The following is a 27,784-nucleotide window of genomic DNA, read 5'->3' on the forward strand; positions in this document are numbered from 1 at the left end:
CTCGGGGCTCCCAGCAAACCCTGAGTTTCACCAGATGGTAGCTGAATGGAGTTTGTAGGGCGGGGTGGGGGGCAGCCAGGAGGAGAGCCTGGGCTTCTGTGGAGCCTCAGTGGAAAGGAGGAGGCTGCCCTCCCCATCTGGGGGCCATGCTGTTTGTGCCCCCGATGGTTTGTTCCCCCTGAAAACAAAAACCCAGGGAAATAGGTGGAGCCTCACTGTAATTACACATTTTTCTATTTCAGTCTAAACGTGTGTGGGCAAACACAAAAAGATGAAAAGGTAGATCCATGTCTAGATGAAGCAGGCATGTGACTAATTATGTCACATGAATTGCTTCATTCAGGGTTTACCAACAGCAGATAGAAATGGGACTAGGGAGGGGGCTCCAGCCGGGAAGGCAGATGACACCCCAGCCTGGCGGGAATCTGGGGGATGGGAGACAGAAGCTAGTAACTAACTGCAAGGCTATTTGGAAAATGATCACCCACATTGGGTTAGTGGGTAAACAGAGTAAAACCCAAGACATAAAACTTGTATCTAGAAGCTGTCGCATTTGTGTATGTGTGTACACAAAGCAGCATTTAGCGAAAGAACATTTATAACCTGATTAATCCAGAGTGTTTAACGCTCTAAACTCTTAATTATAGGGGGCTGAATTTGAAGAATTGAATGCAATGGGGAAAAAAACTAAAATCTTTAAAATCAGAGCAATTAAAGGGCCTCTTTAATCTGAGGAGGTCTTATTAGGACTTCAGCACTCTATTGATTGCGCCAACTTGCTTTTTGGTTTTTTCCTGTTGATACTTGTTTAGTAAGAAGTCAGATCAAAATGTCATTTAAATAAGGCACCCTGTAAATGAAAATAGAAGTTAGCTGGCCCTCCCTCCACCGCTCCCCATCCTGGATGAGTTTCCATCCTCAAGGCCAACTTAAAACTTCTAAGCAACAGGTTTTGCCATTACCTTAGCCCTCATGAAAAAATTTTCCCCCAAGGGGAGTTAAAGATATTTTAAGTTTAGGAAGATTAATTTTCCTGCTATAGGGCAGTAACACTTGTATAGCTTTTATTTTTTTTTTTCTCAAACCCAATTATGATCTCCAGTAAGTGGGTCCATGGGTTTATGTTTGATGTCATTGTGCCCCTAATCCAAAGTGTTTGTCCATCTAGAATCTTAAATCAAGCCTAACGTGTGTATCATATTATTTAGGTTTAAATTTTAAAAGGAACAGAGTAAAGCACATAGTCTCTTCTTGATTGTTTCCCCCTTTTAAGGTAGATGGTGGCTTTGTTAAAAGTCTACTCCCACCCACTCTGGGCTCTTGGGGATGTGGTAAGGAAGGGAAGGCACTCAGGGCCCTGGAACTTGGGCCTCCTAAGAGACCAGAAAACTTCCCTCATAAATGGGGCCCACTCATCAGGGTCAAGAAAGATCAGTAAAGGGCCAACAAGTCCCAGTTGCCCTCACATTGTGCACCACTGTTTCAAGTCGATGCTTGAATGGCATCTCAAAGCACTCGCTCAAGAAATTGGGTCCAAACACATGGGCCAGTGTGGTCCCACATTCCTTTTGGATCAGCTTTGCTTTGAATTTGAAACAAATTGTTTTGAAATTAGTTGATGGCAATTAAATAGGGGAATGTCACATGGCAGATACTTAATTCCTTGACTTCAAATCTTCTGAAATGAAGTTTTCCTAATTTAAACATTGTGTTTAGTTTAGAATGCAAGTTTAGAAGTACTTTGTGATTGACGTTACTAACTAGGGAATATGACAAGAAAAAGAAATGCCCCAGGTAATCACTGCATTAGATTTTAAGAACTTTATGGTCCTAAGTAATAGGATCTCTTTACCAGGGATAATACTGGGTCTTAATTCTTGGCCTCATCATCTACATAGCACATGTTTCAGGTCACATTCATTTGCAACAATTTCAGTCATTCTACATAAATAAAGTGCAGACTGTGCTTTAAAGACCGAAAACACCATGAAAGCACTAAATACTATTAAAATCTTATAGCTGAGGTTTCTGTTTCAGTGGAAACCTATTTATTGTTTCCTAGGCTATTAAAATATTATTATATTTTCTCTGGGCTCTTTCCATGACCCCAGTGGTTGAAAGGCCAAGAACACCCTTGTCCAAAAACTGAATTACATCATTAAGTGTAACAGTATTTTCAAGATTCCAAGCTATAGCTTGGAAGGCATTAGACAAGGCATTCTTACTCAGACAGGAAGATGCAAAAGAGCCAAGGAACACATCCCTCCATAAATATGAAGCTTACAAGACCACACAATTTAAACCCAGACATGTGAATTCATTGTTGTAAAATGTGTTAGAAAGAACTGTTGCTGGGCCATCCCTCTGGGTAGTGTGTGACACCATCTGTTTAACCAAGCTGTATCGTTAGGGAACCTAGCATTTTAGGTTAAGGGTGTGTTATCCCAACTTGCTGGCTTTGGCATGAAGCAGGTCACCTGAGCCAGGGACCTGTGCCCTCCCTAGACATTTGATACCCAGGACATTCTGGCCCTTTGCCCCTTTCTGGAGCCTGAAGTTTCCACGACTTACATCTCTCCCTGAGCCAAATAAGAGGCCCCTTCCATTAGAAAACTCTAGTCGAAATGTTCCAAGAATTATGCTAATGGATTTCTGTCCTTTCAGAGCATAAGCCAGGTCCTTAAAACAGCAGCGACCTATTAGAATAAATTACTGATTCATATGAAAAGGTCACGCATGGTGGCCTCCAAATGTGAAAGCCTTTTTTTAAAAAATTAAAACTTTTAAGGCCTGGGCAGGTCAAATGCTAGACCAAAAACTCTAGGTGGTGTCGGCTCGCCACACCAATTAAGCAAAATCTTGTCTTTCAGTTTGTGTCGGGTGAAAACAGAAAGCCGAACAGACCACAAACGGGCTTGTGTTCCAGAGTGCTCCGTGTCATTTGCTTACCTGTAAACCCTTGATTCCACCTACTGTCATTTATTTACAAAGTAAATGCTTTATTTGTCCATCAGTGGTCATAATGACATATAGGTGAAACTTACACTGAAACAAAACAAAATCCTCTGGAGGACAGCCTGCTAGGTTAGAAGCTGAAACGACTGAAGTCTGACCTTGCTCGATACATTTCCGGGACAATAGTCCTAATTGCGCCTTGCCTGGAATATGTGTCTGTGTGTGACCTGGGACAGCGTCACCGCTTTCAAAGTTTAGGTATGATGTTTATCCAAAAGGGGGGAGATGGTAACCCACCTCAAGGATTTCCAAATAAGGAGATGGGGCATTATATTCACTGTACTGATGTGTAGCTACTGGCACAAGTTATCAAGGTTGTATTGGTTACTGTTTACCTTGTTCCTCTTAAATACAGTGTATTTGTGTTTTGCCACATTGTAAGCAGGAAGGAAGATGCTTTTGAACAAATGGAGCATAACAGAAATTTCTGGCCTGTTCCTCCTCCTTATAAGTCTTTGCCAGTTTTTAAAAATGACAATCAGTGAATCAAATTCAGCCAAGAAGTTTTTATTTAATATAGGAAGATATAAAACTTGGGCCTTGTCTTCAACTAGTTTCTAATCTAGTTGGTGAACGATTGTGAGTCATGATCTCTGCAAAGAGCCACAGAATCGTTGCTCCGAAGGCCTTGATGCCGAGGTGGCTTACGGGCCCACTTTGGGTCAGTGAGCTCACTATTTTTATCCACTCTGGTTTAGGTAAAAAGTGTCAACCCTGGAACAGTGGTTCTTTTGAGCTCTTTTCAAAAGAAGGTGTATTTTTGTGTGGAAGAGGGGCCAGAATCCGAAGTGTGATAAAGACCTGGCTAAGGTTGTGCGGCAGCGGGCCAACGGCGGAGAAGTTCGGAGGCCCTGGGTGAGGTAGCCACTGCAGGTTATGAGGGTCTGGCCTGTGGCTTCTGCTTCCTGTTCTTCATTCCAAGTGTTCTCTAGTGACTTTGAATTGCCCTCTGTTGTCTTTCAGATCCATAGAAAAGAGGCCTTGTAGAACAGGGATAGAAGTGTACCTGATGGGGCCAAGAAAAATAGTATGTGACATCTCCATCTGTCACACCTTTTCTTACTTTTGGGAAAGGGGATTTCAGTCCTTCTGTTGAATGGTTACCAGTGTCTGTTTTCAAAGAAAACTTAGAACTGTACACGACAGTTTGCTCAAGGCCTGTCGAAGTATCAATCTCCTCATACCCCTAGGTATGTTAGGTGTGTTTCCATTTACAGGTAGGCTTCCTTCTCTCTTTTCCCCTAGGCATCGGAGGTTTGACTGACTGTTGAGAAGTCAAATAAGGTCAAAGGTGGGAGAGAGTTCATGACTACTTTGACCATCTGGGTTTACTGGCAGGTAGGCCTGCCACCCACCAAAGGCAGTTGCCATGTCTTAGCCTAATCACCTGGGCTACTACTCTGGCTCACCTGGGCACAAGGTGGGCCGCATGGACCACATGTATTGAATGAATGAATGAATGAATGAACTGCACCCAAGCAGACACCCGTGTGGCAGCAAGTGGCTCATCCAGGGTCCCAGGAAGAGTGAGCCGCTGCGGTGTTTGAGAACTTTAGCATCACTACTCTCAACCCAGTGCGCTCTACCACGTCCTAGTGTGGGGTCACGTTTATAATAGAGTTATTAAACAACTTTCAAACAAATTTGTGTTCAATAAACTACTTTTCCTTCTGTTCCAGAGGCCCCCGCGGTGCCCAGGCCGGGCCACGGATAACCAGGACACCCCGGCCCGGCACCTCTCCCGCCTGGGAAGACGCCGCATGCACCGACTCCGCAGCCTCGGCCACCGCTGCTTGGCTCTCGCGTCGCCGGCGCACTGCCTGCCTCCAGCTTCTTGTCGCAATGCTAGCTCTGCGCTCACATAGCGCCTCTCACCACAAGATCTGAAACCCTTTCCAGGCGTCGCGATTAATTAGTCTTGCCGACACCTACCTCCACGGGCACGCGCCGCCGGGGAAGGGAGGGGTGGGTGGCGGTCCCCGCGTGCGCTAACCGGGAAACTGGAGGTAAGGAGGCGCGCAGCCGGGGTAAGCGCCGCCGTCGCACACTTTGCACGCCGCCCAGGGCTACACCACTCACCGAAAATTGGGAGGCAGGTCTGGGAGGCGGGGTCCGGCGCCCACCGCCTTGGGCGCCCCCGCGCCTGGCGCTGCTGCGCCCCCCGCGCCCCCTACCCACTCCCGCACCACCCGCACAATGGCCCGCACCCCCTGGGTGCGCGGCGCCCCGTTTGGGTGCGTCCTCGGCGGGCCGATTTTTCGGCTTCCCCTTCGGTTTATAGGGGCCGCCGCTGTGGGTCCGTCCTCTGAAGAGGCTGGGGCGTCATCGGGCTGGTTAGGAGCGCCGTCTTCGGCGGGGACACTCAGTCGCGTCGGCACCGCGGAGCGGGCTGCGTCAGGTGGCTGGCCCGGCGCGGCGCTCGCTCCCTCGCTCGCTGGCTCTCCGGCTCGGGGCTGCGGCGCCGGCTGGAGCGAACCCCTGTCCCGGCGCGGGGCGGCGGCGGCGGCGGCGGCGGCGGGCGGCCCGCAGGCAGGCAGGCAGGCACTGCCTTGCGTGTGAGTGCACCTCACTCACATGTAAGTCCGGGTGCACCGTGGCCTCCCGCGGAAGTGCGAGTCGCCCGGCGCGGGCAAGAGCCACCGGGGCCGGGACAGGGCAGGGGCGCCCCGGTGCTGCCGCCCTGCCCCGTGCCTCCCGGGCACCCCCCAATTCTCTCTTTTCTCTTTTCTCCTCTCCATTGGCGTGCCCAAGAGCCAAACCGAGGAGCGCCTGAGGGTAACAGCAAACTCGTGCCATCGCGCCTCTGCACTTTTCTTTTTTGAGTTGTTTGACATTTCTCGGTGCTTTTTGGTTTCTCGCTGTTGTTGGGTGCTTTTTGGTTTGTTCTCACCCCTTTTTTCGTTGGCTCATCCTTTTTGGCGCTAACTCTTAGGCAGCCAGCCCAGCAGCCCGAAGCCCGGGCAGCCGCGCTCCGCGGCCCCGGGGCAGCGCAGCGGGGATCGCAGCCGACTCCCCCCCGACACGGGGCGCACGGGGTCCGGCCAGGCCGAGGCCGGGGGCAAGCAGGGCGCCCGGGCCAGGCAAGAGCCGGGCACCCCGAAGTGGCCGAGCCACCATGCTGAAGATGGCCATGAAGATCAAAGCCCGAGCGGCGGAGAGCGAGAAGAAGACGGCGGCGGCTGCGGCCGAGGTGGCTGCCGAAGCTGCGGCGGCGGCTGCAGCGCTGGCCGAGCCGAGAGAGCCGCTCGCGCCACGGAAGAGCGGGGACGCCGAGAAGACCCCGAAGACGGCGCGGGAGGCGCCCCCCGAGAAGTTCCTGACCGAAAAGGAGCGGAGGAAGATGGAGAAGAAGCTGCTGGAGCAGAGAAGAAAAGAGGAGAAGAAGAAGGAGAAGGAGAGGAAGAAGTTGGAGAAGATGCAGAAGAAGAAGAAGAAGGCGCCCGAAGCCCGGGAGGAGGCCCGAGGCCCGGAGGCCGCCGCCGCTGCCGCCGCCGCCGCCGACGAGGGCGCCGCGGAGGGCGCCGGCGGGGGCGGCGAGGGCGCCGGCGGCGGGGGCACGAGTAGGGCCTGGGCCGCGTGGGACACGGACTCGGGCGACGAGGACGACGCCTACTACACGGCGCCGCGCGTGGGGGGCGTCGTGTGGCGGCCCGGGCCGCTGAAGGCTGGCGCGCTGAGCGCCCACCTGCCGCTCGTGGTCTTCCTGGTCTTCTCGGTCCGCAGCCCCTCGTGGGTGCTCAACTTCCTGCTGCAGAAGCGCACGGAGCAGGGCCGCGGCTGCGGCTTCGTGTTCGGGGCGACCTGCTGCTTCCGAGTGTTCCTGGGCTGCGCCTTCTTCTCCTACTTGGGCGGCCGCGCCAAGCGCAGAGGCCGCGGGCGCTCCGGGGCCAGCGGTGCCTTCGGCTCGGGCCATGGCGCCCGGCGCCGGGGGCGCGACGAGCGGCTCATCTAGTCAGACCCCCGCCCCCCGCCCCCCGCCACCGCCACCACCACCAGACACCACCATCGCTGTGTAGTGTGGATTTTTATTAAGTATTTGTGTGTGTGTTTGGACACATTTTCCTTTTCGGTTGCTCTGTCCTTTGGTTCGTGCTCGCCTCGCTTTTTCCACACTCTCCCTGCTCTCTGGCTCTCTCTGTGTCTCTCTCTTCTTTTCGAAAATTTTCCGAAGTCCGGGCTCGGGCTCGCGCTCCCTCCCCTTCCGCCCACCCCGGCCCCTCGGCGGCGCCCGCGGGAGGAGGGGGGGGGGCTCGGCCTCGGGGGCCGCAGGGCTACGCGGCCCGGGGGGTGGAGCGTTGGCGTCGTGCGAGGGGTCGTCACTGGCTCGGGGCCGCCCCCTCTCCCCCCGCGGCCGGGCCCGAGTGGGGCCCGAGTCAGGGGGGCGAGGGGGCGGCTCCCCGTCCCGTCCCGGGCCGGGCGCGGGCGGAGGGACCCCCCTTCCCGGGCACCCGGGGGGGCGCCTCCCTCCGCCAGCTCCCGCCCTCCCCGCCGCCGCGGCCGCTGCCGCGGCTGCTCCTCATCCCTCCTCCTCCTCCTCCTCCTCCTCCTCCTTCCACCCCCCTCGCCGCCGCCGCCTCCTCCTCCCCCCGCCTCCCCCCGCCCGCTGCAAAGCTTTGGGTCGGGGCGGCGGCGGGCCCGGGCCGAGGCAATAAGAGCGGCGGCGGCGGCAGCGGCGGCAGCAGCTCCCGCAGCTCCTGCTCTGGTCCGCCTCGGCCCGGCGGCGGCCATCAGCCCCCTCGGCCTCGGCTCGAGGGGCGGGGAGCTACGCGCTCCCCTCGGTCCGACCGCCAACCTCCCTTCCCCGCGCGCCTCGCGGCCCGCAGTCCGCCCCGCGCGCTCCTCCCCGAGGAGCCGAGCCCGCGCCCGGCCCGCCCGCCCGGCGCTGTCCCGGCCCGCCCGGCCCGCGTGAGGCCGCCCGCGCCCGGCCCCGCCGCCGCCGCCGCAGCCCGGCCGCGCCCGCGCCCCGCCGCCGCCGCCATGGGCTGCCTCGGAAACAGTAAGACCGAGGACCAGCGCAACGAGGAGAAGGCGCAGCGCGAGGCCAACAAAAAGATCGAGAAGCAGCTGCAGAAGGACAAGCAGGTCTACCGGGCCACGCACCGCCTGCTGCTGCTGGGTAAGGGCGGGGCGGGGGGCGCCGGCCCCGGCCCGGCTCGGGGGCCCCTCGGGGCGCCCCGCAGGCCGCGCGCGCCGAGCCCGCCCCCCGCCCCGGGCGCGCGCTCCCGAGCCCGTCGCCCGCTCGCGGGCTCTGTTTTGGGGGGCGAGGCCGGAAGGGGGACCCCGGGGCGCAGATTCGGCCGGGCGGGGGCTCAAAATGGGGCGGGGGGCCGTGGCGGCGCGGGCGTGGGGCCCACTCCCCTGGCCCGCCCGCTCTCTGTCTCTCTCTTTCTTTCTCGCCCTCCCCCTTGCTCTTTTTTCTCTCTCTGTTTTCCGCGAGGCCTACACGACGCCAGGGGTTTGGGTGCATGTTGGGGAGGGGGAGGGGGAGCCCCACAGGGCTCGGGAGACTGCGACAAAAAGAGGGTTTCGGGGACAGGAAATGGGGTGGCGGGCAGAGGGAGGGGGACCCGCCTCCGTGGGGTGTGTGATTTGTTGGGAGAGGGAGAAGAAAGGGGCCAGAGAGGAGGGGGTGACGCGGGGGGGGGGGCGCCGCTGTGGCGGAGGGGACCTCGCCAAGGGGAGGCTTTGGCGGGGGAAGTGGCCGAGGAGAGTGGGGGGGGCGGGTGACATCAGCCCCTCGGAAGGGATCGGAGTGGTAAAGGTGGTGCAGTGAGGGGGAGGGGGCGCGGGCGAGTCGTGGCGCCGGAGTGGGGGGGGCGGGGAGGAGGGAGCGCGGCCGCCGCTGGGCGCGACTCGGTGCGTTTCGGGCAGGACACACACTGTGTGCGCGGAGCAGACGTGTCCCGGGCCGGGTCGGGCCGTGGAAGCAAGACAAGGAGAATCAAATAAAATAAGACCAAAAAAAAAAAAAAAAAAATGGAGTTAGTACGCTAAATGCCCAGTGAAGCCAAATGACACGTCATTTTTACAGTATGACCTTTTTATCCCCTTCCAGACATGCAGGCTTTTTTGAAAAGCAAGAGAATTAATTGTAGCACCCCCCCCACCAAACCATTAACACACACACACACACACACACACATTTTCCTGTTAGTCGGCCACATTGAGAGTGCTTTGTTAAAAAAAAAAAAAGACATTCACAAATCAGAACTGGAAAATGACATTTGTCTGTAAATGGCTTCTTGGTCTGGAAATGGCGTGGTTTTTTTTTTTTTTTTTTTTGTCCTGTTCAAGGTGGGAGGGGGCATTGAGAGCGCTTTAAGGAGAAGACTTTTTTTCCAGGTGGAAGGAGATGAAAAGACGTTAATTAGTTGTTTGTCAAGTGACATTTGGTTGTTTGGTTTTGGGTTTTCTCTTGATTGCGGTTTTTCCTCTTTGGCAAAAAAAAAAAAAAAGGCGGGGGGATTGTTAACTATAAGGAGATGGCCTAACCTCCTTTTTTCTTAAGGGGAGGGGGAGGGACAAAATAAAACATAAGCATAAAAGAAATTGTTGAAATGACCAGAAGAATTACACAGGCATTAATTACTATGGAAGTTTTCCACTTCCTCAGTAATTTGGCTGAGTTCATTTGTGAATTTGCTAGGTTAAAACCTAGTTCATGGTCACATTTCAACAAAACAGCTTGATTATAAAGAATAAAAATGTAAAAGGCTGAATTTTCTTCGTGGTGGTGTTTGGTTTGCTTTTTTTTTTTTTTTTGGATGGGTCACCTCTTTGTTCTCCTGGGTCCAGATTTATATAAAGCAGAAAATTAAGTGGAAATAAGTTTGGTGTTTATGCATTTGCAATTTCAGTAATTAAATGATACATATGTTGAAGTCTTACCTAAAACTTCTAAAGGTAGAATTATGCTATGTGAATTATTAATATGCATATAACTTGATTTCAAAGTATAAGCCTGGAAAAGTCTAGAATCTTTCCTAGGAGTGCCATCTTGCTACCTGAATACTAATTTGAAACAAATGTGATACTAAGGGTGCCTTAAATTTCTAACACCTTTGCTCAGTGATCACAAAGTCTCTGCTTAATTTGAGACTGTTACTCCGAACACACCTTGCATCCCTGTGGGCTTATTTTCCCCAGGTGTCCCAGTCTATGTGGCTACATTTTATCATGATTTTATTGATAGCCTCTGGCATGGGGGTCTGCAGCCCAACTCATTGCCACACATTTTGCATTTTTACATGGTGGTTCTCACCAAATAATGCCCCCCCCCCCCCCCCCCCCCCGCCAAAGAGGAAACCTAATGATACCCAAAATCCTCTTTTTAAGTGCATCTTAATTTAATGACGTAAAGTTGAGTAAATTACAGCACCACAAAAGATCTTGCAGTAATTTTTCAGCCCAGTTCTCCAATGTCATAGATGTGGAAACTGAGGCACAGATCTGTTTGTGTCTGTAAGAGAGAGGTGTTAACACATGTTCACACTTCTGACGAAAGAATTTGGAGATTCTGATTAATGTCATGTATTCTCTGCATGGAATCTTAATAGTGCCTTTAATATTTTAACTTATTAGAGTTGGGCTCATTAAGATACAGTGTTTGCTTTGAAATCAATGTTTCTGTGGAGACTAATTTTAACTTTTACAGATATTGATTACAGCCTTGTGAAAAGGCAAGAGAAGGAGGAATGCTTTGCTCTCTGGGCAGTAAAACAAAAGCAATTAATAAAATTAAAAGTGGAAAAAAAGAAAAAGGGTAAAAAAGGTTTGTGTGGGAGGAGGGCAAAAAATTTTTCACACAAAGAGTATTTGTTGAAGTGAGTACATTTGCAAAAAAGAAAATGAAAAAATAGCAATCCTCCTTCTAGCTGGGTGGAAATGTGCTTTTTCCATAAAATATGTTTACAAATGAAAGGTGATTTAAAATGGAGGCATGTGTGTTCCTTCTTACTTTGAGAAGGGCTTGAGGAATCTGAAAATTCAGTAGCTCCCAGGAATATTTTTTCTCATGATTAAAGTCGTGTCCTTTTAATACTTTATACAGTTGTTGTTGCATGTAATTATGGTTGTTCTCAAGCACTACATTTGATATTAAAATGTGTTTTTCGAGAATGTGACATACAATTGATGGGCTCCCATTCCCCCCCTCCCCCAACACGGTGGTTGTATCCAGAGAGAATTTATCTCTAAGAAAATACCCTTTGCGGGAAAAGAGGACACATGGAACCTTGCAGGTTAGGGTTGATTTTTGAGTAGCCCAAGGGGAGAGAAGGCTGCCCGTACAGCAGCTACATTGTGAGAATTTGCGGGAGGGAAATGCTGCGTCAGTCCGCCAGCTGAAGGAGACTGCGGTGTCTGGGCATTGTTTGTGAATCCTGGGTGTTTTAACCGTGAAACCTCCGACAAACAGTGAATTCTGTGGCTGTCTACATTTATGTGTGCGTTTCACCAGTGAATGCTCCTATTTCAAGGATTCAGTTTCAGTTTTAACTTCAATTTTCTTCCCCCCTCAAATGACAAAATTGCGTCATTCCTTCTCTTTGCCCCTTGGCTTCTCCACCTCACAAATTTTAAAACAACCCGAAGGGGGGAAAAATTCCTGAAAACAGCAAACCCTTTAATTCTCGTTACTGTGATGGTGAATACTGCAGGTAGAGCTGGACATGTGTTTCATTTTCAATGCGCCGAAATGTCAAGGAAAATTGCAAGTCTGTTGTTTTGTTTTGTTTTTTTGCGTGCTGCTTCTATGGAAAAGACAGAAGCCCTCTTCCCTGCCCAAAGTGTGTAAAATGCCTCCTTCATAACCTGAGACTTACTTTCATTTTCTAGGTGCCGGAGAATCTGGTAAAAGCACCATTGTGAAGCAGATGAGGATCCTGCATGTTAATGGGTTTAATGGAGAGTAAGTGTCAACTCTGTGCAAGGGCACAGGAAGATTAACACGTTTTATACTAACCTTTAGGAAGTTTAGGTAGATTTTGGGGGCTGGGCAGCCAATTTCCACTTAATTTTTTCAGCCTACATATTAGAAAATCCAGGGAAGTGCTCTTTGGGGATTCCCCCCCTCCTTTTAATCTTTGGTGCAGCAGTAAATAATAATAGTAATAATAAAGCACCAGTGTTCTTATAAAAATGCTCCCCCTCCCCCAAGAAAATAGCACTTTTACAGATAAAAGTAGTCCCATGACAGGTCTGCCGCAGACCTGCCCACAGATTTTGGTGCAGTGGGTCTCTAATGGCTGACACCTGCTGTGGCCACCCCCTTTGCAGGTAACCTGACCACTGCAGAGAAGCCCCCCCCCCCGCCCCGCACCCCAGCAGACGTCAGCGCAATGCACCAATGTAGGGTGTTTTAAACTATTAAGGAAAAACAGTTTCCATAATGTTCTCATGTAAAACAAAGTTGGAAAGAGGCAGCAGCCCCTGTTAATAATTCCTCATTCCCTCACCACCCCCCCTTTGGAATTAATATTATGGGCAAATCACTGTTTCCCTTGCTAAAAATCAATAATCTCGCATAAAGAAAGAAAAAGACATTTAAGTGATGGAGACTGGGAGTTAGGTACTTCCGGCCGGGTCAAGGGGCATTTTTGCCTTTGAAAAGTCCTTGCAGGCATCTTGGTTTAGGACAAGGTGACAATACCGCATTGAGAATAAAGATTAAAAGAGAGTGCGTGTGTATTAGGGATGGAAGAGAAATGCGGGGTCTTGCTTGCCATGAAGAATGTAAACAGAGGGGGCGTTCAATATAATCGGGGCATTTGCTTTTCTCCCCAGACCCCAAATGCCCCCTGCCCCCCAGCCCTTGTGAAACAGAAAACACTAAATCTACCAGCTGTCTGCTTTCACTGGGGTGACAGCTATTCACCGCACCGGATTGCAAACACCTGAAGGCACTAGTTTGCAATTACTAGCTGGTTAGCAATCCCATTCCTTTCCCTAAACCTGGATTCAGTTGAAAACTCATCTCTCCCTTGCATCCCATTTAGTTTCAAAGGGGGGACATTGAGTCAAGGCCGCGTAGTTTCAGTTATACACCAAAACCCCACAAAAAAAACAAACCAATAAAAAGCCACTTACAGACGCCTACTGTGCACCAAGCACTAGGGACACAAAGATGAATTTTACCACCTTTCAGAGGTAAAAGGACTGCCCTTGAAGGCAGCTCTTTATGGAACATTCTAGAATTTCTTGGTTCAGATAATCGGGGCTGAGGATGATGTCACACATACAAATGGGTGTTTTAGTTTAGGATGCTCTGTGCTTTAAGCACGAATCTAGAAGGATGGGCTATTTTACCAATTTTGAGTGACTTGAGTTATCAATACGCACATACATGCAGCTAATTAAATACTCACTTTCACTTGTCACAAAGCAATTCTGAAATTCTTAATTCCTGACACACCCTTCAAAAAGCCCTATTCCCAGGGATTGTCAGCGGTTGATAAACAAAAAGCCAGAAACCAACTTTTAACTATGTGAATTTGTAATTTAAAGAAAAATCTTGTATAATTATTTCCCCCGTAACTTGCCGGGGAGTGCTTCTTCTGGAGGCTAGTTAAGCAAAGATAATTTGACCACGTACCCTCTAGATAAATATTTTGATTAAAACTGGACATGGCTAGCGTTTTTAAAAGGATGCAGCCGCCGCTGTTTACCTTAGCTCGAGTCCAGCAGAAGGTAGGACATCCTTGCAATAATTTACTTAAGGCTTTATCACTCTCCAGACTGCCCTACAATTTTTTAATTTTTAGAGAAAGGATTCTCCTCCCTTGGCGAGCCAGTCTGTAATGCACATGAGGCATTTAAACCAGAACTTCTCTTTTCTATTTTCTTTTTAAAAAGAGGAAGCGACATTCCCAGTTTGCCTGCCTTGTAGAGGAAGCCATAGGTAATCTCTCAGGATGTTAAATTTAGCCTGTGGAAGTGACATACAGGGGATTTCTTCGTGTGAGTCTAGAAACCTTATTTTTGTCTCCTTCAAGTGAGCCTCCTTTTTTCTTTTTCCTCAGTGCGGTATTGCAACAAAAGCGTTTGCCTTCTTCACTAGGAAGTCCCTATGAAATAATGGTGACATCCATCCACTAAAGGGTGTTTTGCGTGGTGCAGGGCCTTTTCCTCCTGGCTCCCGTAAATGTGCGCTTTGTTAGGGCTGGGCTGAGCTATTAAATTTGCCTTAACTATCCGCAGACTGCCATGCCGATTACAGTTTTAGAGTAAGGTGTAATATTAATCTGACCTTGAGAAATACAGAGGTCAAGTGTGGATTTTCCTAACTCAAAAGCTAACTCTTCCTCACCATTAGTACCGGGGGGGGGGGGGGGGGGGGGGGGGGGGGGGGGGGGGGGGGGGGGGGGGGGGGGGGGGGGGGGGGGGGGGGGGGGGGGGAAGGTGCCATTAACATTGGTTGAGCGAATAAGCTAATCAATCACAAAGCCATGTAGAGCGCTTAGGCATCCTGCCCTTCCCACTTCCAAGGAGGGATTCCTGCCACTTATGAGGATTGGTTTTTGAGTAGGGTTTGTTTTTGTTTTCTTTTTTTTTTTTCTTTTATTTTGCTGCCTCATGGTGCAGACACACAGTTTTAATTGATGACAATTTATCGGCAACAGTTTATATAAATAAAAACACTTCATAGGTAGTTTCCCCGACTATAAGAAGGGAGGAAATTAATACTGCACCAGGAAATCATGGGCCAAAATCACCCATGTCTGGGCCTTTGTGTGTTCAGATACAACATGGTAAAGATCTAGGAGAATTAAGGAGCCTGATGCGCTGCTATATTCTCAAAAGAATTGTGAGAGAAATCACGGCTTTGTCTCCCTAATGCATGTACATTTAGTGAAAGCACAAGAAAATAATTATCCGTCCCTTCTGTATACCCGACCTGCGAGTCTCCAGAGGGCTCGGCTAATACGGCGGCGGAGGTGTGGCATTCTTCCCTCCACGGCCTGCAGTCTCAGTAGGCCTTCCAGCTTGGCCCGAAAGGCCACTAGGACTGAACGGGAGGATGGTGGCCATTTGTTTAGGAATGTAGAGAGGCTGTGTGGGGTTTTGGGGAATTGCGGTGCCTTGCAGATTAGGTGAGCTTTCAATCTCTCTTTAAAAGGGGCGGCGAAGAGGACCCGCAGGCTGCAAGGAGCAACAGCGATGGGTAGGCACATTCAAAAACAGAAAAACTTTTTAACAAACAAACAAACATGAAGATCATACTGGGAAACTGAGGGCTGAGCCCCCGGGGAGGAAACAGAACTCATTTCAGGGCCATCGGCCATCTTGGTATACGTTTGCACGTGACACCTAAACAATCTTTGACATTTCAGAGCCAGTGAAGTGCAAAACATAATTTGGGGGGGGGGGGGGCATTCTTTAAATGTAATTAAATCCAGCTGGGGGAAAAGTTACAGATTTCAGTGTTAGACGATCAGTTTAAGATTTCGAGAATGGATGTTTTTCCATATGGTTTTTGTTTCCCCACCCCTACCCCAGCTGTCCATTCGGATTGGCTACTTGTTTTTAAAACTATCTACTAAATTCCCATCCACCCAGTGCTTGGTCTGATTTTAAAATTTCAGACTTGGCGGGGAAAAAAAAATCTTTTTCCCTCTCAAAATATTCGTGGTGCTGCGCTGTCTGTAATTTGGAGAGGAAAAAAAAAAAGTGCCTCAGCACCTTGCAGGAGGTCATTGTTAAGAATGATATCAAAGCCTCTGATCTTTTTAAGATTTTCAAGTATATTTTGAATTGGAGGCATATTGCATTATTAGCTAGTGGATAGGAAATTCATGATGGCATCCGCTTTTTTTTTTTTTTTCCATTCATCATCAATTTTGTTTTCCTTCACTTCCTACATCCCCACTCCCCATTACACGCCGACACGCACACGCATGCCAGGTAACCATTGGAGGTCTGCTTGCATATTCAGCATGCAGTGATGAAGCAGCTATTTCTCATGAGAACACGCAGAGCTGATTGACCTAGCCTAGGGCATCTCAAAAGAAATAGCCTCTGTGGCCGGGGTGGGGCGGGGCAAAGGATCCTGGGGTCGGGGACAAAGTAACTTACACATGTTTGTTCATCTGTTTCTTTTAGAATATATTATCCCTAGATGATGGCTACAGTTTCTCATCTTCCCGGCTATGTCCTATCACACTTTGCATGCTGGAATTGCCTGGTCTTAGGAACTTCTAATAAGAATACTATTCTGTTGTGGGGGGGGGAGGGGGATGGGGCCCTACCACCTAACCTCAAAAGATAACTGAAAACAAACAAACAAACAAACAAAAAAATACAAAAAAAACCACACACACACAAAAATATGGCATGAAATCCTTAATTGGCAGAAATGTAGTGTAATAGCAAATCCAAAAAAAGGCATCTACATAAAAGTGACTGACAGTTTACTGTACCAAAAGTTGGCATTTGAGAAATATGACAAACCCTTATAGAACCAGCTACTGTGTACTAGATGCTGCGCTAGATCCTTGAACCCTACTAATGCCTTGCCTGCACTTCTCTCTGTGACTCTGTTCTGCAAGTAAATATAAGAATTAACATACGTGATAAATAAAAATTCTCTGCATGTCTCAGCAATCCCTGTATCTTGCGTCTGTCTTCTGTCTTTCTTCTTTTGTCCTTTCCCACAAAAGCCCAAGGATAAAGTATAGGACGGAGAGAGGCTTTCGGGACGACGTAGCCCCCCCCCTACCACTTAGGCAGCTGACGGGGGGGGGGGGGGGCGCGGAGAGAAGGGGCTCCTAAAACTCAAACCCAGACAACAGGCTTTATATACGTGTTGGCGGGGGGGGGGAAGGGGGCAATGTGCTAGAAGCACTTCTAGCCCCAGCCCTGATATTTAGTCCGTCCAAATTGTAGTAGGTGATACATAATTTGGCTTTGTTAAGTAGTTTAGAGACATCTGAGGGATTTTCTCTGAATTTCACAATCAATGTTAAATTCATTAAGCGATAGTAAAAATGATAAACCTGCCAGCCCTAGTATAATATCTCCATCTACATAGTAATTGCTTCAATGGAAGAATTTTATGTTTTAGTATTACACACCCGAATTAGATTTTAGATTTCTATTTTAGCTGTTTTATACTTGATATACTCCCACACCTATTCACATACGTAGATGAATACTGAACACGTTCTCAAAATATCCGTATTTAAGACTGGAAGTTTTCCAATTATCATACTACTACTTAGACCAAAATATCAAACTGAATGAAAGAACCTAGTTTCTGGAAGTACTTTCCTCTTGCTGTACGTACATTTGGGTATTTAATACCCGGACATCTCTAATTTTAACTACCGTGGAACCTTGAAACGGAAGGTTAATGGCTCTCATTACCATGGAAATGGAGCCTGTTTTTAATGAATGGGAATGGATTTCTTCTGTGGGGTTTTAGGTAAATTTGAGTCCACAAGTGAGCATTAGGGGCAAACACACATCCTTTTAAAAAATTTCTAATGTCTAAATAACTGATTCAGACTCTAGCACCGAGTCTGGACATGGTTCCTAATTTCAGAAACGAGCTTCAGTTGGTGCACGTACAAAGCAGAAAAGTCCCACAGAAGGGTCAGGACTCTGGGTCCCTTTTCAGTGTAGGGTGGTTGCATAAAGAGTGGGGGACCAGAGCCGGACCCCGATCGGGTGCGGATGCCACACTCGTGGTTTGCAGGATCTCTTACTATCATGTCTGTTTCTCAAGTTCTCCTGACTTCAGCACTTTTAAGTGGCCCTGAGGGGGTTCCTGGTACCATTTACCACCCCCCCACGCACGTGCACATACCCCAAAGCCTACTGACCCTCCCCCACTGGTGAGAATACTTCCAAACTAGCTTCTTACTCTCATATGAAAAGCAGTTTCTCTGAGGCCAGTTTACCAGAAAGAGGGCTGATCCTGGAGAAGGGATGAAATGAAATCAGAAAATCGGGGCCCACCCCTCAGATCAATATGCGGATCTTCCTTTTGATAAGAATAAACTGTGCAGGAAACATTAGCTATTACAATTCGGTGGAAAGGACCAGGATCGGGCTGGCAGGCGAGCCCATGACCCCTGCACCCCAATCTCCCTTCCCTGCGCCCTGCCCTATGATTAACCCTACTGCCGGCCTGTGGGTGTTATTAACCCCCCCACTTCTGTTTCCTCTACTCCTGAGGGCTACCTCCATTCCAGGACTCTTGGTGAATCAATCAAGTGAAAGCTTCAAAAGTTAGGAATCTCGAGATGGTCTTTAAAATTCCTACACAGCAAGAAAAAGATGAGCTCTGTCCCTTCTGCCTCTGTGACTCACTTTTCCTCTCAGCCTTAGTTTCCTCTGTGAGGGGGCGGCGCCTTACTTCCACGTGACAGCGCTGTCACAGCCCCGGGGCCTAATGCGCAGCAGGTGTGTCCTGCACATGGTTCCACGTCCCCCCCCACACACACACACACACCCAAAACCACAAGGTTGAGGCAATAGGTGTGATAAGATTTACCCCAAGCGAGAGGCCCTTTTTATCCCTGAAGACACAAACTCTAGACTCTTCTTTGGTCGTGTCGCTGATGAAGGACAGTTGCTGAAAGACACCTAGGCGCTTCCAAATGATGTGATTGGGAGCAGGCATTCCATCAGGGGGTCCCCCCAGGAGCCAGAGGGTGTGGCTTTTACTTGTGGTCCCAGTGACTCTGAATAAAAAAAAAAGATCATCCCACATGTCCTGTATGACTTAGGTTCAAATCAGCTAAACCTTGGACTTCTACTTAACAGGTGCCCCTGCCCCCCACTGCCCCCAGCACACAAGTCCCAGATCATAAAGACTCCTGAGCAGGGGGGGGGGATCTGATCTTATCCCTATTCACGTGGAGGGATCAGCGTATATTAACATCACCTAGAAGCGTCATTGCTACTGGCTGAGTGACTGACATGGAGACTTAATTAATAAAAATGGCCTCAAAGCCTTCAAATCTGTAATATCACCATCTGCATTCACTGGTTCTCTATGTACTAATCCAGTGATGGAGTAAGCCCCAAATAGAACCATGAAACTTTTTCTCCCCAATATGATTGATAGAGCACCCCCATGTCCCCCCTCACATCATACACACACACACACACACACACACACACACACACACACACACACACACACACACACACACACACACACACACACACACACACACGCTGATAAGGGCCAGTAGGAGCCTTTTAGGAAGTGTTGGTGTGCAGTGGGAACTTCAAAAAATGGACCCACATCTGAAACAGTGAACCAGGTCTGGCTTCTGGTACAGTAGACTTGATCATTATCTTGATGCCAATTTGCTAATCAGCCCCAATTGGGCGTGTCCTTGGGACACATTGGGGAGGTTATAATTTGAAACCACCTTTATTCAGGAACCTCCAATCCATACGGATTTGAACCCACAGCTCTTGCAAGAACAGAATACTATGCTTTTAGTTGGAATATCTTGACTAAAGAGACTCTGTTCGTCAATGTGATGCAATATGATCTCTCTCTCTTTTCAATCCCACTGTAGTGAGAAGGCGACCAAAGTGCAGGACATCAAAAACAACCTGAAAGAGGCGATCGAAGTACGTGTTTGGGTCCTATCTCTCTTCCCTTAGTCCCCTTCTCAGGCAGTGCTGTCCCCCTGACTGCTTTGCTGACTTGTTTTCAGACCATCGTGGCCGCCATGAGCAACCTGGTGCCCCCTGTGGAGCTGGCCAACCCTGAGAACCAGTTCAGAGTGGACTACATTCTGAGCGTGATGAACGTGCCTGACTTTGATTTCCCTCCTGTAAGCTAAGCTCTTGGGTTGTTCCTTCCCCCCCCACCCACCCCAGCCTGGCCCACGGGGCGGCACAGGTGATGAGCCCCAGCCACCGGTCACCTGTGTCAGCCACACTTCCGGCGAAACACCTTTCCGGAAAAGTGAATTCCCTTAGGGTCCTTAATGTTCAAAACCAAAATCTTAACAATCAGTAGGGTTTTTGCTCAAGATGGGGGAGCAAAATTCGATCAGCCCTTCTAAGTCCTGGCTCACCCATCCCCACAAGTCAGCACCCCACTTTAATCCTCGTGTTAGTAGATTGCAAATGTTTATGAGGGAAGATGGCACGGGTTGTGTGTCACAGCCTTCATTACGCCCTCGTACCCGTCTTGTGGCAAACCAAACTGTATGTTAAGTGTGGCGCACAAATGCTGATTGTCCAGTTAAATGAACGGACCCGAAGATAGCAAAGAAGGCAGAAAGGAAGGGCCAGCCCTGAGTTTTATAAATGGGAGACATTCTCGTTTTCAACAATTTGCTGTTTGACCTTTATGAAGTTTTAAATCAGTCCTTGCGTTGGGGCAAATTTTTTAAAAAGGAAATAAAAAAGGACTTTCACCTAAATTATAACTTGGAGATTTTCTTCTGTGCATCCTCGTTGGCGTGCAGGACACTTTACAAAGATTCTCTGTCCCATAAAGAGCTATTTTTAGGTGACACAAAACTGCCCATGCCAAAACATACGTTTTGACCCCTTTGTAGGGGAAGAGTGGTTTCTCAGAGGGGAACGGGAAACAAGATGGAAAGATGCGCAAGTTTATAAGGCCCAGAAGGAAAAGACTTGTCTACAGTTAGAACAATGAGTTATTGTGGCCTTTTGTCAGGCTTTCCTGGGAATTTGTGTTTGTGTATTTTAAATGGGCTTGGCTGCAAACTTCTACTAGCAGGGAAGCAGTATTAATAAGTAGGGCTAGGTAATTTTTTTTTTTTTTTTAAGTAGCACTTGCTAGAAAAAAAGATCAAGCGGTCAGCACGATATACATAATGCATATTTCTAATAGAAGGAAAAATGGCAGCCAGTTGAAAATGCACCAGAACAGTAACCTTTTATTAGTCGTGCTGATAGCTGAACTTTGTGTCCCTACCTGCTTTTAATCCTTCTCTTGCTAAATTCATATTGGAAGAGAAACCTTCCCTTTCCTCGTAAGGGAAGATTGCCCCCATATGATTAAAAATGTTTCTTATGTTCAAATGAAATGTGAATCATAACCTACTACAATTTAAAACAACAGAGGTTATTTGCTCCTTTGTTTCTCCCTATTACGACCCTTCCCAAGGGACAGGCACTGACAAGGCCAGATTTGTCAGCGATTCCCAACCGTAATATTTTTTGGGTAAAATTCAAATTTCCCTGGAAGGGAAATTTCATCCCAGCACATCTTTCATGTTTTCACAACACTGAATCATTCCTTGGCATATTCTCCTAATGCAGATTAATGTATATCTTTCCCATAAAAGCAGTTGTGTGGAGAAACAAAATGATTCAGTAGTTTACTCTGTCCGCACCCCCCCCCCAAAAATAGGAGGAACACTACCCAAGACCAGTTAATTCACCCAATAAGAGGACAGCAGGAATTAATTACTTTGCCTTTTAATTACGTTTCACAAATTGAATGAAAGTTCTTTTGAGCACAGAGTCACTAATTTGGCTCGCAAGTGGGAATCCCACCCCGTGCTGGTCACACCGTGAACTGTGGCATCTGGACTGTAGGGGCAGCCTGCCTGCCTGGGCTCAAGCTCATCTGTGTTCTCTCTCGTGTTCACTCTCAGGAGTTCTATGAGCATGCCAAGGCTCTGTGGGAGGATGAAGGCGTGCGTGCCTGCTATGAGCGCTCCAACGAGTACCAGCTGATCGACTGCGCCCAGTAGTGAGTAACCTCTCTCCCCCAGCCACACACAGCATAGGCACAAATGGAGAAAACACTAGAAATCTCAGCTCGTGCTTGTAAAGTTATTTGCAAAGGGGTTCCATTCATAGGAGCCAGCCAGTTAAGTCCCACCTGCACTTAGAAAGTTCTGGTCTGATTCATTTGTTAATTGTACTTTTTAGTGCAGTGACATTATTTTATATAAACAATTAATGCCTCTTAGAGCGAAATGATAATTACTTGCAATAAAGTGATGTTCGTAGTTAATTAGCTTGAGGTAATTAATTGGATTGACCTCCAAGCTTTTAGGAAGATTGGGTAGCTCTCACGCTTTGAATAATGTAAAAATATTATACTTCATTGCTGTCATTTAAAAACCTAACCGAAATGGCAAGGACAAAACCATACCCCGCCCCCTCCTTGGTAGCTGAGAATCGCCTTGCTATTTCTGCGATCAGGTAGGTGATTATAGAGTAGTTACCAGAGTCCAGCATTACTGGATGCTGTTCCTCTAGAGTTATTCGTTCACGCTGGGCTTTAATTCAAGGATGCTTCCCCTTATGGGGAGTGGACCGCCCTCACCCTGCACCTGATACAGTAAATACAGGATGCTCAGAGCCACAAAGAAATTGTTTTTGAAGACAGTGTTTGTAGACTGCGGTTGCACAAACATGCTAAGTGGTCTCAGCGAAAATACGCTGGCGGGGGGCAGGTAATAGATATTTGCGACGTTCCAGCCTTTCTTCTGCAGGTCGCTGAAACTCAGAAGCGACTTCACTGTAGAAAATATCAAGTCATCAGGACCAGGGTTCCAGGCTGGCTCACAAAAACCTACAATTGCATTTGCTTAGAAGCCCCAAACCTGAGGGATTTATTGTGAATACCAGTTGAATAAATAGGAGGGAGGAAGAGGTAACAGCAAACAAACAGCAAGTTCCCTAGAATCCTGTTATCTACAAATCACAGAAGCTTCTGGTAGGCTCTGGGAAACCTATCAACGTCCCCCTCCCCGGCCCCGCCTTCCCATAGGAAGCACGCAGTCAGCTGTCTCCAGCTCTTGGGGACGTTAGCTGTTTGGCGGTGGTCGCTACTCACCAGTCTGTGTATTTTCCCAAGGAGCAGAAAAACAGTCCCTCTTGGCCAGTCCCGGTGACCCCAACCCCCTACCACTTCTTCAACAAAGTCCCTGATTTTCTCAAAAGTTTGAACTAAAAGCTGGAAGTGCTAATTATAGTAACTCAAAACAAATGGAAATCCTGGAATTGTTTGCGTTTTGTATTTTGGATCCAAGTCAGAAGTACAGGTACAAGATTAGGAGGGCTTAACCCTCCCCATTTTGAGTGCTCTGTTGGGGGGGCGGGGAGAGAGTAACAGTTTCATGAACAGTAATTTACCCAGGTTTCTGGGTTGTTGTTGTTTTGTTTTGTTTTTTTAATTTCACACCATTTAAAAGTTTTCTTACAGCAACATTATGTTGCTCCTGCAGCTTTATCTGAAAATGGCAACATTTGCACAGTTTATGGAAAGTTTTTTTTTTTTTTTTTTTTGGTGTTTTATCTTTTTTTTTTTAAAGATTTTATTTACTTATTTGAGAGAGAGAATGAGAGAGAGCATGAGAGGGAAGAGAGTCAGAGGGAGAAGCAGACTCCCCGCTGAGCAGGGAGCCCGATGTGGGGCTGGAGCCCGATGTGGCGCTCGATCCCAGGACTCCAGGATCATGACCTGAGCCACCCAGGCGCCCCAGTTTATGGAACGTTTTAAGGAAACTTGGAGGAAAAAAAAAAAAAAAGAACATAGGTTACAACTTTTAAAATGTCTTCCCCGGGCAGGATGATAGCATGCGTGCGGGGCACACTGACCAGTATGTTTCTGGTTGAACTGCCTTTACGTTAAAGTTGCCATACTGGTATCTTGCCCATTTCTTAAGCTGCCTATTTTTATTTGTTGAGCTGGGGTTTGGCTGGCCTGGCTCCAGATGTCTCTCTCACAAGATTTGGTGCTGATGATCTATTTATAGAACTGTGGTTCTGTTGCCATGGCAACATGCTGGAGGCCAGGGCGGCTGGGGAGCTATTTCTGGACTGGTGCTGTAATGTGGGACTGATTGGGCAAGTCAGTGTATCCTCTAAGCCAGACTAACTCTAAACTGGTAAAGAGGATGGGGGGCAGGGGGAACTTACAGAATTTCTTCAAAGTATGACTTTTCTCCCTTTGTGATTTTCTTTTCAGTTTTAAAACAATTCTAAACCCCCATCTCCCCCCCCCCGCCCCAGGAAAAACTACCCCCTCTCCCAGTTTTAACATTCATTTTCCATATTAATTAAATGACCCCAATCTTTCCTAAGTTCTTTTCTCTAATGGTGTGTCTAGTCCAGCAACACTTGGATGTCTTCATTGCTTTGGGAAAGTTGTGGCCCACAGAGCTTCCTTACGGTGGATGGTTGTCTCTCAGGCCCCAGGCCCCTCTTTTGTGCACGATCCCAGCCCCAGAAGGATCCATAGCCTGGATGGCTGTGGGATTTTTTTTTTTTTTTTTTAACTCAAAAGTCTCCTATCTGGAGGGTTCTATTTCATGGACCGAACGGAGCGGAAGGGAACTTTGTGTTTGTTTCCTGCTCGGTGTGGTTAGGCCAGAAAGGGCTCCTTTGTGTCAGCCTCTTTTGTTCTCTTTTAATAAGTGAGATTCTTAAAAAGTAGGAGGAAGGGATACCCATTCTGAGTAATTCAAACAATCTCATTTTCACGAGTCCCTTGAGGGGAAAATCCTTGCTGCTTTTAAGTGTGCCATTTTACTTAAAAAAAAAAAAAAAATGGAGTAGAAGTGTACAGTTTTCAAATTACTTGCCATTTTAGTCAAAGGCAGACAACTTGAAAATTTTAAATTTTTAATAATTTTCAAATGGCACAAGATCAGGTAGGCCTGGTTTGGGGGCCTCTGCTAGTTGCACAGAACCAAGTCCAGAGCCCCCAACCCCATCCCCCTTTGGTCCTCTGCTGTACCTGTAGGCCAGGGGCCCTGAGAGGCCTAGATCTACTAGTCCTCCAAATATCTTTTCTTAAATGCTGCTTGCTCTAACCTTTCTAAGGTATAGGCTTTGAGTCATCAACATGACCAACACGGACAAAACTCCCATTGACTGAATGCCATATAACTATGACACCCTCATTTCCATTGAGCTCAACTTCGTAGCGAGACAGGAATGGAATTAGGGGCAAATCAGCATGAGCTCATGAGCTCCTTGAACACCCCTGTGTGTCTGTTCTTCTCCTCCCAGCTTCCTGGACAAGATTGATGTCATCAAGCAGGCTGACTATGTGCCCAGCGATCAGGTAGGCAAAAGTTCTCACAGTCAGAGGACTTGGAGCCCTCTTTCCAAGCTAGTCAAGACTTTTGCTTCCAGTTGGCCATTATTAATATTCCAGTTGGTTTTGGTGAGATCCATTGACCTAGATCTTGTTTTAGGATCTGCTTCGCTGCCGCGTCCTGACTTCTGGAATCTTTGAGACCAAGTTCCAGGTGGACAAAGTCAACTTCCAGTAAGTGAACGGTTCCCTTTTTAAGATAGAGACTGGTTTCCTTCAGTTCCCACCAGCAGAGCGGTGGGGTGACTGGGTGTCCTCTGTCTCCCACAGCATGTTTGACGTGGGTGGCCAGCGCGATGAACGCCGCAAATGGATCCAATGCTTCAATGGTATGGAAGCCATAGACTTCTCTGCTCTATAAGGACGTTTTGCTCTTTGAATCATCGAGGTTCACGTTCACCTCTAACATGCATTGCTTTTGCTTTCTCGCGCTGAAGATGTGACTGCCATTATCTTCGTGGTGGCCAGCAGCAGCTACAACATGGTCATTCGGGAGGACAACCAGACCAACCGCCTGCAGGAGGCTCTGAACCTCTTCAAGAGCATCTGGAACAACAGGTTTGTGGAGCATCCCCTTGGCTTCCTCCCAGCCTCTCTCCTGGGGGGGCAGGGGGGAGGGATCCTGTGACTGATCCCAAAGCCCTGTATTTGCACTATTATTAAAAAGAGTCTTGTGCAAGTAGATCAGACCCCTTGCAGAAAGAATGCTTTCTTTTCCTGGACATTAAGCCCATATTCCTCTCTGTTAGATGGCTGCGCACCATCTCTGTGATTCTGTTCCTCAACAAGCAAGACCTGCTCGCTGAGAAAGTCCTTGCTGGAAAATCGAAGATTGAGGACTACTTTCCAGAATTTGCTCGCTACACTACTCCTGAGGATGGTGCGTATGACGTTACGCTGTCGCACGGGAGCGTGGTTCCGTTCATTGGTCCTATACACCCCTGATTGTGCTACAAGTCTCCCTTTCTGGAGGTTTTTCACATAGGTGGAGTTTAAGAATCACCTAAATGAACAGCCTCTAAGAATGGAAGTGTCCCTTCACTCCCACCACCCAACTATAAGGGATCTGTAGGGAGGCAAGAAGAGCTCACTTCTCTGCGTAGAAGTTAAGGGGCTACAATGATGTCAGCACCCTAGCTCTGCCCTTAACCTTTCGATGACCTTACCAAAATGGTTCTGTTCTTCACAGCTACTCCCGAGCCCGGAGAGGACCCACGCGTGACCCGGGCCAAGTACTTCATCCGCGACGAATTTCTGGTGAGTAGAGACTGTCTTTAGTTTTCTCTTTTCTCCAGGCGGTAAATTTACTTGAACATTTGGGGATTAAAATCTCTTCAGTTCTTCCATTTTATTTCACTGGTAGCCAGTGAGAATTTTAGCTTTCACGTAACCTCAGTAAGTAGCTGGTCAGCTCGTCCTTGGCGGATACCCTGTTGATGATCGTAGGGAGGTGGCGCTGACTCGGTTTTCCTGCGTTTGTCCCGCAGAGAATCAGCACTGCTAGTGGAGATGGGCGCCACTACTGCTACCCCCACTTCACTTGCGCTGTGGACACCGAGAACATTCGCCGTGTGTTCAACGACTGCCGTGACATCATTCAGCGCATGCACCTTCGTCAGTATGAGCTGCTCTAAGAAGGGAACACCCAAATTTAAGTAAAGCCTTAAGCACAATTAAGAGTGAAACGTAATTGTACACGCAGTTGATCACCCACCATAGGGCATGATTAACAAGGCAGCCTTTCCTTTTCCCCCCAAGTGATTTTGCGAAACCCCCTTTCCCCTTCAGCTTGCTTAAATATTCCAAATTTAGAAAGCTTAAGGCGGCCTACAGAGAAAAAGGAAAAGGCCACAAAAGTTCCCTCTCTCTTTCAGTAAATAAAATAACAGCAGCAAACAGAAATAATGAAATAAAATAAATGAAATAAAACAAAAGAAGTGAAATAAATATTGTCTTGTGCAGCATTAAAAAAATCAAAATAAAAATTAAATGTGAGCAAAGGATGTGAGTCCTGTGAATTAATTACTTGCGGCTTCGTGCAGATATCCATTGTTCATGGTTTGTCCCCATAATTTGGGTTTCTGAAAACAACTTGCAGATAAGTCAAAAAGTCTACCCCTGTCTTTTGCCCAAGCCCACGCCCCTTAGGAAACCATTAGCCCATGTAAAGAAAGACTTCCGAATTGGTCATTGCCACCCTATCCATTCTACCAACTTCTCTTATATGTCATCACATTGTGCCTGTTTTACCTAGAATCTCGCCCCAAAATAGGTGTTAGGTTTGGGGCTCTCTGTCCAACTTTAGGATATGGACTCACGTATGTGGGGGGAAATTCAGGAATGCAGTGCTTCAAAAGACAGGAAGTGGGGTTACTCAAGAAATGGTGTACAATGTAGACCTTTATCAAATCATCACATGGTACACTTAATTATCTCAGAATTTTGTCTGTCATCCCTCAGAGCTGGGGAAAAAAAACAGAACAAGAGCTATCAAATAGAAATGGCTTTGAAACAAATGGCTAAACATTTGGGGACAAACTTAAACTGGATCCCTACCTCACTCCATATACAAAGGAATTTTATGTGGATCACACATTTAAATACAAAAAAGTCCTTTAAAATGGATATTTTAACAGTTAGAATATTGGTTTCTAGAAGCCCTCTTCTATATGGTCTAACCTCCACAAGCCGTGGGGGTGGGGTGGGCTA

General features: G+C 48.1%; 2 protein-coding genes across 9 annotated transcripts in view; both read left to right on the forward strand.

The window, feature by feature from the left end:
- The window catches only part of GNAS (GNAS complex locus), a 54,170-nt gene extending 27,095 nt beyond the window's left edge, over positions 1-27,075 (forward strand). Inside the window, exons 1-13 of one of the 8 annotated variants that reach the window (XM_027620556.2) lie at positions 7,625-8,131; positions 11,851-11,923; positions 15,131-15,175; positions 19,548-19,605; positions 19,692-19,811; positions 21,615-21,712; positions 24,988-25,042; positions 25,176-25,249; positions 25,346-25,404; positions 25,513-25,633; positions 25,825-25,955; positions 26,265-26,332; positions 26,563-27,075. In XM_027620556.2, the coding sequence (XP_027476357.1) occupies positions 7,993-8,131; positions 11,851-11,923; positions 15,131-15,175; positions 19,548-19,605; positions 19,692-19,811; positions 21,615-21,712; positions 24,988-25,042; positions 25,176-25,249; positions 25,346-25,404; positions 25,513-25,633; positions 25,825-25,955; positions 26,265-26,332; positions 26,563-26,709 (1,188 nt within the window). In that variant the 5' untranslated portion in view covers positions 7,625-7,992 and the 3' untranslated portion in view covers positions 26,710-27,075. Of the gene's footprint in view, positions 1-7,624; positions 8,132-11,850; positions 11,924-15,130; positions 15,176-19,547; positions 19,606-19,691; positions 19,812-21,614; positions 21,713-24,987; positions 25,043-25,175; positions 25,250-25,345; positions 25,405-25,512; positions 25,634-25,824; positions 25,956-26,264; positions 26,333-26,562 lie in introns of those variants that run through there. The other 7 variants (XM_027620557.2, XM_027620551.2, XM_027620552.2 and 4 more) reach the window with 7 other exon arrangements.
- Positions 5,329-7,191, forward strand: LOC113936967 (eukaryotic translation initiation factor 3 subunit A-like). Its single transcript, XM_027620560.2, has 2 exons — positions 5,329-5,591; positions 5,767-7,191. Exon 2 carries the CDS (start codon positions 6,131-6,133, stop codon positions 6,965-6,967), a length of 837 nt encoding a protein of 278 aa, XP_027476361.1. The 5' UTR covers positions 5,329-5,591; positions 5,767-6,130; the 3' UTR covers positions 6,968-7,191.
- Positions 27,076-27,784: the final 709 nt, after the last annotated feature.

The sequence above is a fragment of the Zalophus californianus genome, chromosome 8 (genome assembly GCF_009762305.2).
Source record: "Zalophus californianus isolate mZalCal1 chromosome 8, mZalCal1.pri.v2, whole genome shotgun sequence".
NCBI lineage: Eukaryota > Metazoa > Chordata > Mammalia > Carnivora > Otariidae > Zalophus > Zalophus californianus.

Bases quoted from the DNA above. Each gene is read 5' to 3' on its own strand.
- LOC113936967 (XM_027620560.2), top strand. From the start codon at position 6,131: ATGCTGAAGATGGCCATGAAGATCAAAGCCCGAGCGGCGGAGAGCGAG.